The sequence below is a fragment of the Silurus meridionalis genome, chromosome 24 (genome assembly GCF_014805685.1).
Source record: "Silurus meridionalis isolate SWU-2019-XX chromosome 24, ASM1480568v1, whole genome shotgun sequence".
NCBI classification, from domain to species: Eukaryota; Metazoa; Chordata; class Actinopteri; order Siluriformes; family Siluridae; genus Silurus; species Silurus meridionalis.
The window spans coordinates 6,120,992-6,140,782 of record NC_060907.1 but is presented as its reverse complement, the minus strand read 5'-3'; the positions used below and the strand labels follow the sequence as shown (position 1 = coordinate 6,140,782).

The 19,791-nt window shown below is 39.5% G+C and overlaps 2 protein-coding genes across 6 annotated transcripts in view; both read right to left on the bottom strand.

Moving 5' to 3' along the window:
* Positions 1–2,364: 2,364 nt before the first annotated feature.
* Positions 2,365–5,402, bottom strand: LOC124378603. The gene is made up of 3 exons (XM_046838334.1): positions 5,387–5,402; positions 4,693–5,291; positions 2,365–4,477 (listed from the first exon to the last, which is right to left on the bottom strand). Exons 1-3 carry the CDS (start codon positions 5,400–5,402, stop codon positions 4,421–4,423), a joined length of 672 nt encoding a protein of 223 aa, XP_046694290.1. The 3' UTR covers positions 2,365–4,420.
* nfixa (nuclear factor I/Xa) overlaps positions 2,365–19,791 on the bottom strand; it is a 126,536-nt gene continuing 109,109 nt past the window's right edge. For 4 of the 5 annotated variants that reach the window (XM_046838293.1, XM_046838290.1, XM_046838291.1 and 1 more), the window contains 3 exons: positions 18,401–18,570; positions 10,998–11,086; positions 2,365–8,613 (listed from right to left, as the gene is read on the bottom strand). In XM_046838293.1, the coding sequence (XP_046694249.1) occupies positions 11,018–11,086; positions 18,401–18,570 (239 nt within the window). In that variant the 3' untranslated portion in view covers positions 2,365–8,613; positions 10,998–11,017. Of the gene's footprint in view, positions 8,614–10,997; positions 11,087–17,684; positions 17,833–18,400; positions 18,571–19,791 lie in introns of all 5 variants that reach the window. The other variant, XM_046838294.1, reaches the window with a different exon arrangement.

Sequence of the window (19,791 nt, the reverse complement as noted above, 5' to 3'; positions counted from 1 at the left end):
GCGTATGCAATGAACTGATGCTGAGATGTTTCGGGGGTTGAGACTATTCACATAAAACCAGTAGAATATATTTTGATCAACATGACATTTACAAGTGATAATGTAATAAACAGCAGACACTTGTACACAATCAATTATATGAATGTACCAAAAGAGAAATGTTTTTATGACGTGCACAAGTGACGACATGATGTGGAGGTTGAACAAGTAGATTTGAGAATTTCAGTTCTGATCTGAGAAACGCTCCGAAGCAACTGAGAAACACTGCAATGAATCATCAAGTGAATTACTGAATGAAAGAAAAACAGGTAACCATGGTCATTCATTTATTCATTTATTTACTTGTGGGAATTCATCTGAGGTGCGCCGAAAACGGCTCAGGTAATGTTGATCTCATCGCATTGCATTAAGTGACATGTACGTGAAAGTTTGCATCCCAATATATTACTGTCAGTCTGTTACTAACATTATTAACATTTTAATAAAATCCCAGCACCACCAAGTTGCCACTATTGGGCACCTTAAACCTTTATACAGCTCATACAGGTGTATAAAAAATATATAATTATGTGGAAGTAGTATAAATGGATTAAATGTTGGACTTCTGATCAGAAGGTCGTGAGATAAAAAAAATCCCAACACCACCAAGTGCCCACTGCTGTGCCCTTGAGCAAAGCCCTTAAATCTCAATAAGATAAGTATACAGTAAATCCCTGTGGATAAGGATGTCTGGCAAACACCATATATATATATATATATATATATATATATATATATATATATATATATATATATATATATAAATGCAAATCTTAGCTCACGCTCCGTTGATGCTAAATCCAAAGCTATCGAGTTGATGTGGAGCTTCTCAGTGAATTGTAAAGCTCGTCTTCTCTGATCTATTTAACACTGCATGAACAGCTGCATACATAAGCAGTGCATGATTACAGTGCAGCTCCAAGAATAGAAAAAGTTGGACAATATAGTCATATAAAAGATGATATAGAATGTCCCCCTTAACGTCTTGTAATCATGTCCCTGTTTGAAGCAGTAACTGTAGAATGTGGAATAAAACGTTCAAAAAGAAACGTATACCAATCTTTTAGGCGGGTGTCCACAAACTTTTTTGGCCGTACAGTGTTGGTGGGGCTGATGGACATCTGGGTTTTTGCTTCTCTGTGCAAATTTGTGTTTAATATATATATATATATCTACAGTACAGACCAAAAGTTTGGACACACCTTCTCATTCAAAGAGTTTTCTTTATTTTCATGACTATGAAAATTGTAGATTCACACTGAAGGCATCAAAACTATGAATTAACACGTGGAATTATATACATAACAAAAAAGTGTGAAACAACTGAAAAATGTCATATTCTAGGTTCTTCAAAGTAGCCACCTTTTGCTTATATATATATATATATATATAATATTTATGATTTAGCCAATGGCAAAATAACCAAAACTGGATAAAGGACAGTGTGTGTGTGTGTGTGTGTGTGTGTGTGTGTGTGCATCAGATCTGCTCTGTAACAGTTTTAAATCAAGATGTAAATATGTGTGTATTTAGTGTAAATGTTTATTGTAATATTAATCGTTGTAAAATTGATTTCTTTTTTCCTCTTATTTAACTTCTTTCTTTTATTGTCATCCAGAACCAGGAACCAGTTTTATACTCTTCATTATCCTCATCATCTTTATTACATGATAAATTTTATATTCAGGTTGTTTTAAATGAGCCTTTAATCAATTATTCACTTTCTTACAGCTTCCTTACTTCATACTTCCTACTTTACTTCTTTCTTTCTTTTTATGCATTCCTTTACTCCTCTTTTTACCTATTTTTTCATTCCTTTTTTCTATTCAAAAATAAGCCTTCTTCATCTCTCCCTTTTATTTTTTCTTTCCTCCCTTGTCCCCTCCTACCCACATTTTAGTTTTTTCCTTCCTTCCTTCTGCTCCATTTTGTTTATTCCTTTCTTTCTGCCTTTTCCTTCCTTCCTTCCTATTTTCCTCTCTTTTACCATCCATCCATCCATCCATCCATCCATTCATCCATCCTTTCTCTTCTATCCTTCCTTCTTCATTCTATCCATCCATTCATCCACCCATGCTTTTTTTTTACCTTCTTTCCCTCCTGCATTTTTTTTCTTACTCTCCATCTTCTTCCATCCTCTCATAATAACAAGCATACTTTATTTCTTCCTTCCTTCTTAATGAATTACTTACTTTTTAATGACTTTTGAGACACATCACTGCAGCTCAACACACACACACACACACACACACACACACACACACACACACACACACAGCACTCAGGCATTATTAATGCAGTCAAGAACATCATTTATTCAACCAGTTGCTCTTTACAAACTTTTTTTTATTCTTTATAATGGAAAAAAAATCTGTAGTTAACACATGCACATTTGCCTGCGGGCTCTGAGGGGTCTGGAGCTAAAATGACTGAAACACAAGCTTTTTTTTTCTGAAAACGCAGGACTCAGGGATCCACTCGGGGGCGCTATGACTGAAACCCCTGTGCAGCTCGGAAAAGTACGAAAGCGTCAATGAAGCGAAAAGGTAAAAAAAAAAAAAGTTTGAATAAAAAACAAGGTAGTTAGAATTGATTTAGTTTCGACTGATGTTATGCCAGAGTGGGAATATTTATTCTCATGTCCTAAAAAAAAAAGGAAAAAATTCCACTCTGTAAGCAAATCGCTGATCCTCTGTAATATTAATACTGACTTCGGCTGAATTAAAACACGCCTCCTGAACTCACCTCCAGAGCGAAATGTGGTGGACAAAAAAAACAAGGAAACCCTGGAAGTTTTGTGTAGTGTGACTATTTAAGTGCATTTCACATTAAGTGCATTCTGCCTCATAAGGTGCTTTCAGCAAGTCATCAGTCAACATGTTCCTTTAAAGTAGCCTGGCTTTTCCAAATCAACAAAGGTGCTTTTACAGGATTTTTTTTTATAGTTTTTTTTTTAGTTTAAGGTCTATGGTTCCCTTAGAGAGAATCTTCTGGACCGTACCCTGATAGAAAATCATCAAAAAAAAAAAAGTCAGATATACTACTATAAATTCATAACACAAATAAATAAAAAAAAAACGTAAAATAACGCCGAGCTGCTGAATTCCCCCTCCACCCCGATGTCCTGCGTTTACAGCCAAGCCATTTCACACACAGTTTGGTGGAAGCCAGGTGACAAAATATTGGCCCCCTTCTTCCACTGGTTGGGACTCACGTGACCGTGACGTAACCCCCCTGAGCCCGAACAGGCCACATTTCACTTACACTAGCAGTAGAAACGGAGAAGCGGCAGAACAGGAAGAGGGGAGATCGGTATGGTGTAACAAGAACAAGCATACAGACGAGGATTTTCTGCTCAAGAGGGAAAAAAAATCAAATATAAAAGCCTCGTTTTCAGGGGAAGGGGAGGGAACAGATTTACGACGGGCGGTAAGACGGACGTCTTGTGTCTTGTACAACATCTCCAGTAACGCAAGAAAGAAGGAAAAAGGAGAATTTTTTTGCCTTTACAATTTTTTTTCTTCAGTATTGAACAATAGAAAGAACTAAATCACATCCATTTCTTGTATTACTATATACTATATATATATATTTATATATATATATATATTTACGGCTTCGAACGAGTGAAAAAAAGGGTGGACCAGGAAAGACAGGGCGAAAACGTTTCATTTTTTTTTAAGAATCATGTTTTACGCAGATGGACTCTGTGAACAAAAGGCACTTTTGAAGGGAACAACCTTTAAATGCTGGTTTAGTACCACACTACACTAATCACAATCACTAGGAACGGAGTGGGGGGCATTTACATTTCCAAAAAGGAAGGGAAGGAGGTTTTTTTTTTGGGAAATGGGGTAGGATTTGGGATTTGGGATGAAGCCTGTGTTATATTCTTCCACATGATTCTATGATTCTCTGGAACGTTCCTTCTCCTTCTCCTCCAGGAAGCCGTCTTCACATTGTCTTAAAAAAAAAAAAAAAAAAAAAAACGACAAGAACTTCTACTGATACGCATTACAACATCTTTTCGAAATCATCACGAAAAAGGCAAAAACACTTTTTGCGCGTTAGTTACACGTTTCCATAATATACAGGAGATGAGTTGAACTGCAAAAAAAAAAAAAACATTTAATTAATACAAAAATCCTGGGGTTTGGAAAAAAAAAAAACAATTACATGAATGATTCAAAAAATTTTTTTTTTTTTTTTTTTATGGAATTAAATACGGTGTTAAAAGAAATTACCCAAACTGGAACATTGCGAACTCCACCCCCGGGTCTGTCCTATATACGTATAAATGTGTCTCAGGGGAAAGAATCTTTCTTTATCGTGGTAGAGTGAACCCACATGAAAAAGCTTGAATTGTAATCGTTCTGTAACACTATACTGTTTGGTCAAAATTGTTGATTGTTCGTCCCAAACTCTGCCTAATTATTACGATTATAAATGAAACAATTAAAAATATGATAAAATACAGATAAATTAAATGAAAGGGAAAAGAAAACACAAGGATATAATGAGATTTGGGATACTCAATTCATGGTCCGTGAGTCCTGAGTCCAGGATGATTTTAGAGTTCAGAGCAAGTTTAGAGTCCAGGACGAGTTTAGAACCCAGGACGAGTTTAGAGTCCAGGACGAGTTTAGAGCCCAGGACGAGTTTCGATTTCAGGATGAGTTTAGAGCCCAGGACGAGTTTAGAGCCCAGGACGAGTTTAGATTTCAGGACGAGTTTAGAGACGGGGACGAGTTTAGAGCCCAGGATGAGTTTAGAGTCCGGGTCGAGTTTAGATTTCAGGACGAGTTTAGAGCCCAGGACGAATTTAGAGTCCAGGACGAGTTTAGAGTCCAGAACGAGCTTAGATTTCAGGACAAGTTTAGAGCCCAGGACGAGTTTAGAGTCCAGGACGAGTTTAGGTCCAAGGAGGAATTTAGAGTCCAGGACGAGCTTAGAGTCCAGGACAAGTTTAGGTCCCAGGACGAGTTTAGAGTCCAGGACGAGCTTAGATTTCAGGACAAGTTTAGAGCCCAGGACGAGTTTAGAGTTCAGGACGAATTTAGATTTCAGGATAAGTTTAGATCCCAGGACGAGTTTAGAGCCCAGGACGAGTTTAAATTTCAGGATGAGTTTAGATCCCAGGACGAGTTTAGAGCCCAGGACGATTTTAGAGTTCAGGACGAGTTTAGATTTCAGGACGAGTTTAAAGTCCAGGACGAGCTTAGATTTCAGGACAAGTTTAAAGTCCAGGACGACTTAAAAAAAATAAAAAGGACAATTCTAGTACAAACTCACAGGTTTGTACTTCTGACCCACAAACCCTGGTTCTCCCTGGTTTATATATTAATACTGATTTTTCGTACCATCTTGTTTAATCGTATGAACGATTACGTGTTGATCTGTTGATTTTTTTTTTTGGAAGACAAGTGATGTGAAAAAGGGGGTGAAATGACAAAAAATGTCAAAAAATAACTAGACTGCCGTATTCCAAAAAAAGAGCTACTATACATATTTCCATATATATATACACAGCACGTATGAGTATTAATGTCTGGATAATAGATGTTTATAAAGGCGAAGTTTCCAGTCTTCTGGTTCTTGCGAAGACATGATACGTATTTGTACATGAATTCTGTAGCGTATACATGAAATACAGACCCCTGAATTCATGGCAGGTTACATAAAAAAAAGGGGGAGGCACTTTGCTGGGCGAATCTGGATCGTCTGGAAAGAAAGAGGGCGGGGCTTAAGGAGAAAGACAATCTCTGATGTGTGACTGACAGCGGGGCAGTCCAGTTATTTTGTGATGTTTATGAGATGCGGATCTACACAGTGTGGTTTTTTTCACATTCAGGAAGAGAAGGAATGTCGATCTTTAAGCGGGGGGGCGAAGGATTCGGGGGGGAATCTGTATAATCATAGTGCAACTTTTGTGATCTGGAGTAACGATGTCTATCAAACAGAGGGAAAGAAAGTGATGTCATCATCATGATGTCACTAAAACTAAGTGCTGAGGATTAAAGGATAAAAGGGACCGGATGTGCATTAGGGAAAAGTGTTGATGAAGCCGGTAAAAAGAAGTGTCACTGTAGAAATCGCATACGTCACTACGTCGTGAAAAGCGAAACGTGAAAGGAGCGAAACTCTCATGCGGTTAATTGTGTGAATAGAAAGAGAAAAAAAACCCAAAACAACAAAATCCCAGACGGCACAAAATGAAAAACCGGTTCAAACAAACTACTGCAAACCAAAACAAACAAACCCACTTTCAGCTGAAGGAGTGAGCGACAGAGCGAGAGAGAGAGAGTGAGAAAGAGAGAGGGGGGGGGAGAACACGATTTCTACTGGCTGTAGAGAGAGAGGAAGCTGGAAGTGGTGCAAATGTCTTTTTGCACATGATGGTTGGTCATAAAAGCTGAATTTGTGCATTTACTACGATGTGTTTTTCCGCTAATGCGTCACTGTCTTCGGTTTATTGCTAACAAAAAACGTGTTTATTAGTGTAATCAGCTGATAATGTCATGGTATGTTGAGGGTTACAACCTTCCCCATCATCCCGTATCCCATTTTTATGTAGTTATGTGTAGGGTGTGTCCCAAACCCTAGCTGAGAGAAGAGCTGTTGTGTCACGCTGTCTGAAGGCTTTGTGGTAGAGTAGAAATCGAAGTGTTGGAAAAGAAAGAGAAAATGATCATTTTTTGTGCTGGTGTATCCCATTTACTCACAATGTTAATTAGTGGTCTTTTTTTCTCGAATGGCAAAATGGACGCAACACGGAACCGGTCTACTTTTTCTGTTCGTTGTGTTCATGCGCAGGAAATGTGCGTCTACCTAAAGGCCGAGATCGTGACAGAAACACAACAGTAGATTTAAGGGCCTTGCTTGAGGGCCCAGCAGTGGCAGATTGGTGGTGCTGGGAATTGAACTCATGACCTTCTTATTAGGAATTCCAATATCTTAACCACTGAGCTACCACTTTCCCCATCAAGAGGGCAGATGCAGAAAAGATGAGATGTCTGGTTTGAGATATCTCTGATAGCGTTGGGGCGACTCTAAGAATTCATTTTGAACAAAGTGTTTACATGACTCTGCAGTAATGATTTGTTTCTGATTGGTTCATTTTGTGCCTTGTGTTTGTTTCTATTATAAAAACGACTCTGTACAGGAATCGGAAATGATTTGTTCTCCGGATCAAGTCTTCGTTCACATTAAGAAAATAGTTCATAATGCCAATTACAATTACAAACAAGCAAGTGGATTTAGTTATAATTTTCAAAAATGTGAATTTCTGGCAACATGAAATGGTTCTTCTCCATAATGTCGAATCTGGTAATAAAGAGTTTAGAGTTGTAACTTTATCTGTACGAAGGGAAAATCACACACGTGAAGCAAGATACTTGTTTGAACAAAAGACCACATACCAGAGAATGAGCTCAGGAGGTCAACTAATCATTTCCTGTACAGAACGTAAGAACGAATGACTCAGGGACCCCTGTTAAGTTGTCAAAATTTGTCCTTGGCAGCATTACATATTTTTTCTAACTCAGAATATAATCAAGGTTTGCATAAGTAGACTTGTTGGGTGGAATTTGGGTATTAAAACTGGTTTTAAAAAGGTCCACTTTTGGGATAAATGTGAATGCTGACTGCTTTTCACCTCACCTACATCAGTACCTGACTTGTAGCTGAATTAATCTTCACAAATCTCTCAAATCTAGTGGAACAACTTCCCAGTGGAGTTAAGGTTGTTATAACAGTGGTTGTTATAACAAGAAATGGGGACTAAAAGCACATATTAATCTTAATGTCAGGTGTCCACAACTGTTTGTCCATATAGTGTATGTATAGTTACCATTTCCTGTTCATGAACACAAATGAACTGTATTTCTCTTCTTTTTTTCAGCTCTGTTGTAGTATCACATTTTAAATTGGCTGTTAACAGCCCAGCATTTGGGACACACCCATGATTCTAATTTATCATGATGGACCAATCCAAAGTGTTTCCTATAGCTTTTGTCCAATCAGATGCATGAAACAAGCTTGATGTGGACCATAGAGATCCTGGTTTCACACTTTGCTTCATTGGATGTAAAAATTTAAAAAGTGTGTCATTTCGACAACCTGTGATGGAGTGAATCAGAGCAGTCTGTCCCCGCTGTATGATGGACGGATGATGAATGATTGAATTAAAGGAAGGATAAAAGAATTGGTTAACACACTGGTCACCTTGATACCAAAACAAAGTCTTCTTCTAATGAAAGCTGTTCTAATCAAATCTGATTTCCATTCCTGCTTTCCGTGTTGCTGCTTTCCTCTTTTCGTTCTTTTCATCGTGTAGTTTTTGAAGACTCATATGGAAGTTTTCCAGATTCCAGGTCCGAGGGCTCATAGTGAAGGGTTTCAGGTTGCTCGCTGGTCTGAGTTCATCAGGCACGGCGTTGGTGTGGGGTGGCGGCCATTTGGGGTTTCGAGTGATTAGCTAATAGCAGTCCATACCTAGCTTTGTGTTTCACGTTTCAGCTACAGACGTTGGTTGTATCTGTGTGTTTCTGATGGATCTTGTCAAAGAAACCAAGACTGTAAAACAGAGAAAAAAGGTACGGATTAATAATTAATGATGGTAAAAATATATAAAATGACCACATAATCACTCCATAATTCCGAATATATCGAGAGTTGGTATCACAACAATTAAGATTATTGTGTATATATGTACACTCATTGCACAAATGCAAATCGCACATCATATTTCTTATCAACTGTTTCAAAATCCAATTCTTTTAAAACTCAAGCAAACCATATCTTCACTTGTAGATCTTGTAGAGCTCTGACCTCAAGTCTATTGAACATGAATGAATGTGAATTCTGACTGCACTTGAGATCTCCTTACCTCACCTACATCAGTTTTTGACATTACTAACACCCTTGTGGCTGAATGAATCTCCACAAATCTCCACAAAATCTAGTGGAACATCTTTCCAGAATGGTGGAGGTATTTGTAAAAGCAAATAGGGCCTAAATGTGGAATGGGATTTTCTAAAAGAAGCACATAGCAATCTTATGGTCAGGTGTCCACAAACCTTTTTCCATATTATGTAGGTCTGATATTGTGTCTGACGAATTTTGCTTGTATTGAACAACTGTGGTTTTAAAATATCAAAAACCAGGTATTTTCTGACCTCTGATTGCAAGAGTGTGAGAAAAGCTGTGTTACATGTGCTGCATTGTTCTGCTCGGCTTAAAGTTTTAGTCCTATTGATTAGACTGATTCATTTCTTTTGGGAAATGAAAAATAACAGGCTGACATTATAATGTTTACTTGAAAAATTCTTGAACGGAGAAGACACGCCGACGTGTTTGTTTTACGGCAGAAAACATTTTTGGAACCGAGCTTTTGGGAAATGTTTGTCACTCTGCAGGGACTGGTTTAATTTTTGGCAGAGCTACAATACTGAGGAAAAAAAGGTTTGTGCAGGCTGGAACCCCGTCTCTCTCTTTCTTTCTCTAATACTTGGCAGCGTCCATCCTTCCTTCAAACACTTAGTCTTCACCAAGTTCAACTGCCTATGACATCATGTCTGGTCGCTGAGGGCAACCAGACAGTTGGGTCGGGTCGGGACGTGACTCGCTGTCTCTCCTCCACATTTGGAACGGTCCTCTGACAAATGCCAGAGTCATATTTTGAAAGTGCAATTTTTCAATGTTTTACTCATATCATATCTGTATTTCAAACTAAAATGTCCCTTACTTAGTTATTAACAGAGGTCGAGGCACCAATAGTTGATCAGCTATCGGCAAAAATCCATACCGATAGTTTTTCCGGCTTTCGGTCCGCTGGCGTTACAAGAGCGGCCTCTAGAGGCAAATCACTGATGCCACATGCTGTTTATGTGAGATTATATCATATTATAATTATTATTTTTATTTTTTATACTTTATTGATTACATAATTAGATTTATAAATAAATTTATTTATATTTATATCCCTTAGCACACTTTTATGATTCAGGACTGTTTTTTTAATTTTTGTAATACAATTCATGACAATTTTACATGGGGTTTTATGTTTGTGTTTTTTCCAGTATCTATTTTAAAATCTAACAATTCATTATAGCTATTGATTAATCGGTTATCAGCAAGTACGATCCAACCTATCTTTGGTATCCGTAAAATCCACTATCGTTCGATCTCTAGTTATTAACCTAGTCTAATTATTTGTTAGATTCAGCCACAAACCATATAAATAAGTAAATAATAATGCTCTTTTAATAGATGATATATCTCTTGAAAAGTACCGCTCATTTGTTTGTACGTTGCAGAACAAAATACAAAACTAATCTAGCATTAAGAGGCATAATAAACAAATTTAAATATCAAACTGAAATCTTCACAATAATACTGGTGGTCACTCCAGCCCATGTAATTTCCTGTTACAGACTGACCCGGCCCCCATTAAAGAAAGGAACGTTTATGAGGCCCTCACAGAAAAACGATTGAGGAACTAATCAATCAGATTTCTGTGAAAACACATGTCAATATGAATGTTTAAATTCGATAGAATCGACTTCCATCCACAAATTCAATAGGCATGTGCTGAAAGATAGAGAGGAAGAGAAAGAAATAGAGAAGCAGACAGAAACAGAGACACACTCCAGATTGTCTCCATGTGTGCCACGGCTTTCGTGTATAACTTGAGGTTTTGTTCCTCCTGAAAGTCGTTCACCTGGCATGAGTCAAAGTATTTACCATCTGGTGGTCAGGACCGTGTCCCACAGGACTCCTCCCTACACGCGCACATCTGGGTTCGAACACAACACAGCACTAACCACAAACAAGTGTCAACACATAAGTAGCCAATTCTGTCTCCATCATTATGTGGGGCTGAGTCAGGTGCGTGTGTGTGTGTGTGTGTGTGTGTGTGTGTGTGTGTGTGTGTGTGTGTGTGTGTGTGCGATTTGTACCTGTGTCTGCTGTGGGACGTTTAGAAAGTTGTCCCGTGCTCCGATGCCGACAAACCTGTTGGGAGCTGTGGAGCTTGGCGAGGAGTATGCTGCTTCGACACACACAGACACACACATACACACACGCACATACACAGTCAGTGCCTGGGGATATTCTACAGAATTTCCTATACATATATATATATATATATATATATATATATACATATATAGCTCCTATACTGCATTCATGTCAAAAAGAACTGCGAACTGGTGCTCTTCCATGTGCCCCCATGCACATACTGTACAGATATACTGTACACTTTATAAATTACGGTACCGTAAAATGCTCTGTTTGTAAATTATCTACTGCAATGTGTTAAATTATTAGCAAATTACAGTATTATACCCCATACTGATCGCCATTCTTTAGGACTTCATCAGAAAGCATCAGAAAAACATAAGTCGGGGACTGCCTGTATTTCTTTTGCTATAAGATCATCCTAAAACCATACACACACCCCAAAAATATTGAAATTTTAATAAGGTGTTGTTTATAAGTTATAACTAATCACATTTAGCCTTAAACCCCTGCAGGTAATCGATGTATGCATATGAAGTTAAAGTACCAAATTGTATTTGTACATATGGTACATGAAAGTAGAAATAGACTCTAATTCATACACAGATGGGTGACAAATTAAAGGAAAAACCTGAGATCAAGTGTTCACTTATGCCTCAAAATCACGTTCTTGGCTGAGAGGAGTGGATCCTGGTGTGATCTTCTGTTTGTGGAGCACCTGATGGTTGGTTGATTTCTTGGATTCAGGGACTGGTTTCCAATCGTAGAGTAATAATTACAGTCAAGGTTCTTTTATCCCTCAAACCCAGTCGATGCATATTCATATTCAATGCGTTTGTTTATAATCTTATAGTTGGGTTTCACTGCATAACAAAGCCTAACGTTACAAAGCCGAATCCATGTTTGAGAGTCTACCAAGATGCTGAAGAAAAAGGGATCACTGCTTTCATCATGGCGAGAGCTTAAACTGCATATGGAGTACACCGGTATATGGAGGCGTGGGCTACAGTGGGCACCATCTTGATCTTTTACCTGTGGCTACACCAAAAAAGGTGAACATTTCACCTCCTTAATAATGGGCTACAGTATTGCCAGTATCTATCTATTCCAATAATGCGCATGGTTTCTACAAGGATAACTCTGCCCCAAGCCGGGAAAAATAGGGAGGGTTGCGTTAGGAAGGGCATCCAGCATAAAACATGTGCCAAATCAAATATGCGGATCACGAAGCAGAAATTCATACCGGATCGGTCGAGGCCCGGGTTACCAACGACCGCCAAAGGTATTGTTAGCCAACAGGGTACCAGTGGAAATTGGGCTACTGTTGGCTGATGAAGTAGAAGGAGAGGAGGAAGACGTCTACAAAGACGGCAGTGAAAAGAAGAAGTGGATGAGAGTGGAGGTTTGAGTGAGCACTTTAAATGTTGGTACTATGACTGGTAAATGGAGAGAGGGAGTTGAAATGATGGAGCAACGTAAGGTGGACGTGTTGTGTGTTCAGGAGTGTGGTGCAGTTGCAGAGAGAAAAGGTGATGAAGGTGGATGAGTTCAGGTACCTGGGGTCAACAGTGCAAAGTAATGGAGAGTGTGTTAAAAAAGTGAAGAAAAGAGTGCAAGCAGGGTGGAGTGGGTGGAGAAGAGTGATAGCAGGAGTGATTTGTGATAGAAGAGTATCTGTGGGACTGTGGTGAGACCTGAGATGTTGTATGGTTTAGAGACAGTGGCATTGAGTAAAAGACAGGAGGTGGAGCTGGAGGTAGCAGAGCTGAAGATGTTGAGGTTTTCGTTGGGAGTGACGAGGATGGACAGAATTAGAAATGAGTTTATTAGAAGAACAGCGCATGTAGGACGTTTTGGGGACAAGATGAGGGAGATGGTTTGGACATGTTCAGAGAAGGGACATGGGGTATATCAGTAGGAGAATGCTGAGGATGGAATTGCCAGGAAGGAGGAAAAGAGCAAGACCAAGAAGGAGGTTTATGGATGTGGTGAGGGAAGACATGCAGGTAGCTGGTTGAAAGAGGCAGATGTAGAGGACAGGTGGTATGGAGACCACTTTGGGGACCCCTAACAAAAGATGAAGAAGAAGTGTTCATGGGAGTCAAATGACAAAAGAAGAAAATGATTCAGACCGGAGGACTCATTATATGAACTGATTAATTCTGTTTTCTTGTTCATGCTTTGCTAGTAAAAAATGAACAAGTCACTCTTTGAGAAGACTAGTTTTTTCTAAATTGCATTAAAGACTTGTTCAAAATTACAATCACTAGAATCTAATCTCAATCTAAGAGACAGCACTTAAGAACCGCCATCATCGATTAAGAAACATTGCTCATGTGTTCTCTCCACATCGCTCCACTACATCCCTCAATGCATTCGCAGAATTGATGACATTTTTGCTACTCTTGGGGCTCCATTGTGGCTTTTCCTCTAATTGGTCACCCTGCTGTGTAGGTCTGGTTTTCTATTTCTTTTCTATTACAATAATACATTTCAGAAGTAAATTGATTAAAATCTGAGGATTGTCGTATAAACTCATCAAATTCTGGGCAGAGTTTTATAATGGACTCCAAACCTACATCTACATAACCCTAAGGCAGTTTTATGCAGGTGAGCTCAAGAAAAGGATTAAGAGGAGAACCTGTGTGTATCATCTCAAGATTGTGAGTGTGTGTGTGTTTGTGTGTGTGTGTATACAGTATACAGTAGTAAAATGTCATTAAAATATAAGAACAGGGTATGAAGTTTGCGATATTACAGAGAAATACAGGAACAAATGTGGAAAAAAGACAGTGGGTGAGAATGAAATAATAAAAGAAATGCATAAAGAAAACAGATGATGAATTGGGGAAAAAGAAGAAAAGTTTCGGATGGTATTTGTTCAGCATTCTCTGTATCTCAAAACCGTCCTTTTCCCCAACTCCTCCACACACACACACACACACACACACACACACACACACACACACACAGATCCCAAACTCCACACACCAACCTGCACACACACATACTCACCCAGTTTAAATAAAAACCAGGGTGCGGTGACGTCCGAATTAAATACAGTCGTTTTACGTCATTTTCAGTCAGAACTTCTGACAAATAGCTCTAACTGAACTATGATGCTAAATTATTTACTATTTTAACGTCTTGTTTTGCTGAATGTGATTTTGGAGTCCATGCACACTGCCCTGAATTTGATCTCTCAACAGAGGCAGGGAGGAGAGTCAAGAAAAGGAAACGATAAAAGAAAAAAAAAAAGAATTTTTTTTTAACAGTGAATATAGTAGTCTAAGAAAGACTTGTGTCGTTTTGCACATGGCAGCTTATATTGTTACGTTTTTTAGTTTTGTTATTGTCATGCATATTTAAATTTTTAACTAGAGGTCGACCGATAGTGAATTCCACCGATACCGAGAGCTAGGTTGGATTGTCCTTGCAGATAACTAATATAAATCTACTGAGTATTTAAAAATGGATACAGAGTAAAAACAAATGAACACTTCATGTAAAATAGTACTAAACTTTATTCCAAAAAAGTGCCGAATTACAAAAATGTATATGATGTATTCATGAAAATGTAAATAATACATATGACAATATTTCTTAATTAATATAATTAGATCATTCATAAATTGTAAGTAATAAAGTTAATATATGGCTTCCTGTGCAGTCTCACGCAAAATCAAACAGCACGTGGCATCAGTGATTCGCCTCTAGAGGCCGCTCTAGTAATGACAACAGACTGGAAGCCGGAAAAACTATTTATATAGATTTTTGCAGACAGCTGATAGTTCAACTATAATCAGTGCCGTTTAATCTGCAAAACCGATCAATAGGTCGACCTCTATTTTTTACTACCACTTTATTCTTATCTAACAAATTTTCTATTGCATTTTTAATATATATATATATATATATATATATATATATATATATATATATATACAGGGAGTGCAGAATTATTAGGCAAGTTGTATTTTTGAGGATTAATTTTATTTGAGGATTTAATTTGAACAACAACCATGTTCTCAATGAACACAAAAAACTCATTAATATCAAAGCTGAATATTTTTGGAAGTAGTTTTAGTTTTAGCTATTTTAGGGGATATCTGTGTGTGCAGGTGACTATTACTGTGCATAATTATTAGGCAACAACAAAAACAAATTCATACCCATTTCAATTATTTATTTTACCAGTGAAACCAATATAACATCTCAACATTCACAAATATACATTTCTGACATTCAAAACCAAACAAAACAAATCAGTGACCAATATAGCCACCTTTCTTTGCAAGGACACTCAAAAGCCTGCCATCCATGGATTCTGTCAGTGTTTTGATCTGTTCACCATCAACATTGCGTGCAGCAGCAACCACAGCCTCCCAGACACTGTTCAGAGAGGTGTACTGTTTTCCTCCTTGTAAATCGCACATTTGATGATGGACCACAGGTTCTCAATGGGGTTCAGATCAGGTGAACAAGGAGGCCATATCATTAGATTTTCTTCTTTATACCCTTTCTTGCCAGCCACGCTGTGGAGTACTTGGACGTGTGTGATGGAGCATTGTCCTGCATGAAAATCATGTTTTTCTTGAAGGATGCAGACTTCTTCCTGTACCACTGCTTGAAGAAGGTGTCTTCCAGAAACTGGCAGTAGGACTGGGAGTTCAGCTTGACTCCATCCTCAACCCGAAAAGGCCCCACAAGCTCATCTTTGATGATACCAGCCCAAACCAGTACTCCACCTCCACCTTGCTGGCGCCTGAGTCGGACTGGAGCTCTCTGCCCTTACCAATCCAGCCACGGGCCCATCCATCTGGCCCATCAAGACTCACTCTCATTTCATCAGTCCATAAAACCTTAGAAAATCAGTCTTGAGATATTTCTTGGCCCAGTCTTGACGCTTTCAGCTTGTGTGTCTTGTTCAGTGGTGGTCGACTTTCTGCCTTTCTTACCTTGGCCATGTCTCTGAGTATTGCACACCTTGTGCTTTTGGGCACCCAGTGATGTTGCAGCTCTGAAATATGGCCAAACTGGTGGCAAGTGGCATCTTGGCAGCTGCACGCTTGACTTTTCTCAGTTCACGGGCAGTTATTTTGCGCCTTGGTTTTTCCACACGCTTCTTGCGACCCTGTTGACTATTTTGAATGAAACGCTTGATTGTTCGATGATCACGCTCAGAAGCTTGGCTATTTTAAGACTGCTGCATCCCTCTGCAATATATCTCACTATTTTTGACTTTTCTGAGCCTGTCAAGTCCTTCTTTTGACCCATTTTGCCAAAGGAAAGGAAGTTGCCTAATAATTATGCACACCTGATATAGGGTGTTGATGTCATTAGACCACACCCTTCTCATTACAGAGATGCACATCACCTAATATGCTTAATTGGTAGTAGGCTTTCCAGCCTATACAGCTTGGAGTAAGACAACATGCATAACGAGGATGATGTGGTCAAAATACTCATTTGCCTAATAATTCTGCACTCCTGTATATATATATATATATATATATATATATATATATATATATATAAACATTGTGACAAATTAAATGTTGAAATTTCTTTAATTTGACTTTCCATCTGAATTTGTTCTGGTAAGAGGGAAAAAATAAAATAATAATGGAACTGATGAAAAAATAAACATATTAAGAAAAAAGAAAAGCAGAAAAGGTTTTGTTTTAATTCTTGACTTGCTATTTTACAAGTATATCCATAATGTGTACAACTTCGTGAGTGAAGTTTATGGTTTATGACTCTTGATAGCAAGTAAATCGGGGAAAAAAAAAAGGGGGGGGGGGGTGTTTGTTGGTGTTTTCTCTTGTATCTTTAAATAATGAGATTCTTTAGTATTAGTCTCTCCAAATAAAGTTCCAATCGGGAGGCAGCTGCCTTCCTAGTCACATTCTTTAAAGGTCTCCGATTAGGCCTTCGATGAGGTCGTGCCAATTAGAGAGGGTGAATTCTAGGATATGCTTTACTGAAGACATGCAAAGCCAGGTTCTGCATCTCATACTACACGTTGGAAAGATCTATCCAAGGCATTCCGTGTGCATGAGCTCAGAGATGTAGACATGATTGGCCAGCATCACAGTGATTATTGGGAGTGATTGATTGGGAGGTGGTAGCTAGGTATTCATGGGATTGGATCTTGGATCGGAAGTTCATGAGTTCAAATCTCAGCACTATCAAGCTACCACTGCTGGGTTCTTGAGTAACCCCCAGTTGTAAGTTGCTCTAGAAAAGGGCGTCTGCAAAACGCTGTAAATGTGGTGTCACAGTGATAGAGTGAGAATAAGCCACGCCTCCTTTGGGGATCATGAGCAATTCTTGGACCACGAATGGCTCTCTATGATCTCTACCATCTTCTACATCACCTAGTAAACCCTTGTGGGATTGGGGCCTGCTTCATTGGTGTTTTCTTAATTTTTAACCCAAAACAATATTTGAACCACAGTACACCAAAAAATACAGCTAGCTAATGATGGGACCAGTGTTATATCGACCTTGGGAAAGGGACCATCTAAGGAGTTGCCTTCTGACTGGAACTGGGGCAGATATTGTGTATTCGGGGTATATTTTAGGGCTAGTTTAAGGGGCTCGGAGCTCCAGGCGTCACTTACAGGGCGATGCGGGTGAGCCGAGTCCCCCGTCGGGGTGTGTGTGGCTGGGTTTGGGGTCGGGCATGGGGAACGGCACCGGCCGCGCCACCGGAGGAGGCGGAGGAAACAGGAAAGAGCCGGCCATTTTGCTCTGACCGCTCCTGTTAGGCTGCAGACACACACACACACACACACACACACACAAACACACACACACACACACACGCACGCGCACAAGCACCCACCCACACAAGCACCCACCCAAACAAGCACCCACCCACACACACACAAATACAGTGAGGGAAGACTCTGTGTGATAACACTCTCTCTCTCTCTTTTTCTCCCTCTCTCTTTCTCTCTCTCTCTCTCTCTCTCACACACACACACACACACACACACACACACACATGCTAAGAATGAGCACATGAGGAACAGAGGGTATGGATGACAGGGAACTTTCAAAGGAAAAAGAGACAGAGTGTTAGATAAAGAGTTAGAAACGGGTAAGATGACGTGTGTGTGTGTGTGTGTGTGTGTGTGTGTGTGTGTCTGTGCATGTGCATGTTTGTTTACTTTGCATAGATGAATCTGATATGTTGAAATATATGATATAAAAAAATAATGCAGTGCTACTACTATTGTTCCTTCTGTCTGTGGGGGAACATTTTACTGATCTGTGTGTGTGTGTGTGTGTGTGTGTGTGTGTGTGTGTGTGTGTGTGTGTGTGTGCACGTTACCTGAGCACCAGGCTGGGCCGTGCCGTCCGAGCAGACGAACTGGACGAACTCCTTGAGCGGATCCTGGTGATGGTGGTAGCGGATGGTGGGATGGGTGAAGTACGGGCTGGACTGCTGGATGATGGAGGGAGATGGGAAATGGAGAGCCGAGGCTGAGGCACGAGGACTTCCTGTAAATATGTGTGTGTGTGTGTGTGTGTGTGTGTGTGTGTGTGTGTGTGTGTGTGTGTGTGTGTGCGTGTGTGTGTGCGTGTTTGTGTGATTGTGAAGAAGAGAGAGAGAAAGAGAAAATGGTAATTCAGTAAAACATGCTCAAGACTGTAAATTATGACATTATGCACTAACAATTGATTGCATGTGTAAATATGTTTGTCCTTTATTGCGATATCTGTTTTCTCTTCCATTTGTCTCTTCATCTTTCCATCCATCCATCCATCCATCCAGTATTTTCCTCTAGTCCTTCTATTATTTCAAATGCTTATTCTTTTCTCACACCAGCCTTGTATTTCTTTGCATTTCACACACACACACACACACACACACACACACACACACACACACACACACACACACATTTTAGTCACTCTCTAACATTGACTCACTCACTTAATTAAATACAAAATGTCCTCTCTCTATCTCTCAGTCTCTCTCCATCTATAAGTCTCTTTAAGTCTTTCTCCATCTCTCTTTGTCTCTCTTTCTCTTTCTGTCTTTTTCCATCTCTCTCCATCTTTTACAGGTCTCTCTCTGTATCCTAGTCACTCTCAGTCTCTCTTAGTCTCTCAATCTCTCTCTGTCTCTCATTTTCTCTCTTTCTCACTCTGTCTCTCTATGTCTCTCAGTCTCTCTCTTGTTTCTCAGTCTCTTTCTTTGTCTCTCTGTCTCTCCATCTCTCTGTCTTGTAACAGTCTCTTTCCGTTTTGCTGTCTTTCTCTGTCTCTCTCTCTGCTTCTCCATCTCTCTCTGTCTCGTTCTGTCCCTCTGTTTCTCTCCATCTCTTTGTCTCTCTCTGTCTTTCTGTTTCCCTCTGTCTCCTCTCAGCTCTCAGTTCACTTGACACTATGGGAGTTTATATGACACGAAACCAATTTTTTTTTCCAGAATCACATCCTCACTCTAATCCCCTTTTTCACACACACAGCTGTGAATCCTCTTTGACCTTTCATTAACGAGCTCGCTCGGGTTCCACGCTGCTGTTTCCTCTTAGGCCGCTCGCTCTGCCTCAAAAGTTGGAGTAACTTTGGGAATACCAGAGGAGAATTTTGGGATTTTTCTCTTCTGGGTCAGAGCGAGCGCATTCATGGCATCGCCCTCTGAGGGCGTGCTTGCGTTTGTTGCCGCTTTATTAACAGGATTATCGTGCCGATTCAAGTGGCTTCGCCTTCGCCAGC

Coding starts and splice junctions, on each gene's coding strand:
- LOC124378603 (XM_046838334.1), bottom strand. Junction 4,478..4,692: donor TCCTGAAATCGAAACTCGTC/CTGGGCTCTAAA, acceptor TCATTTATAATC/GTAATAATTAGGCAGAGTTT.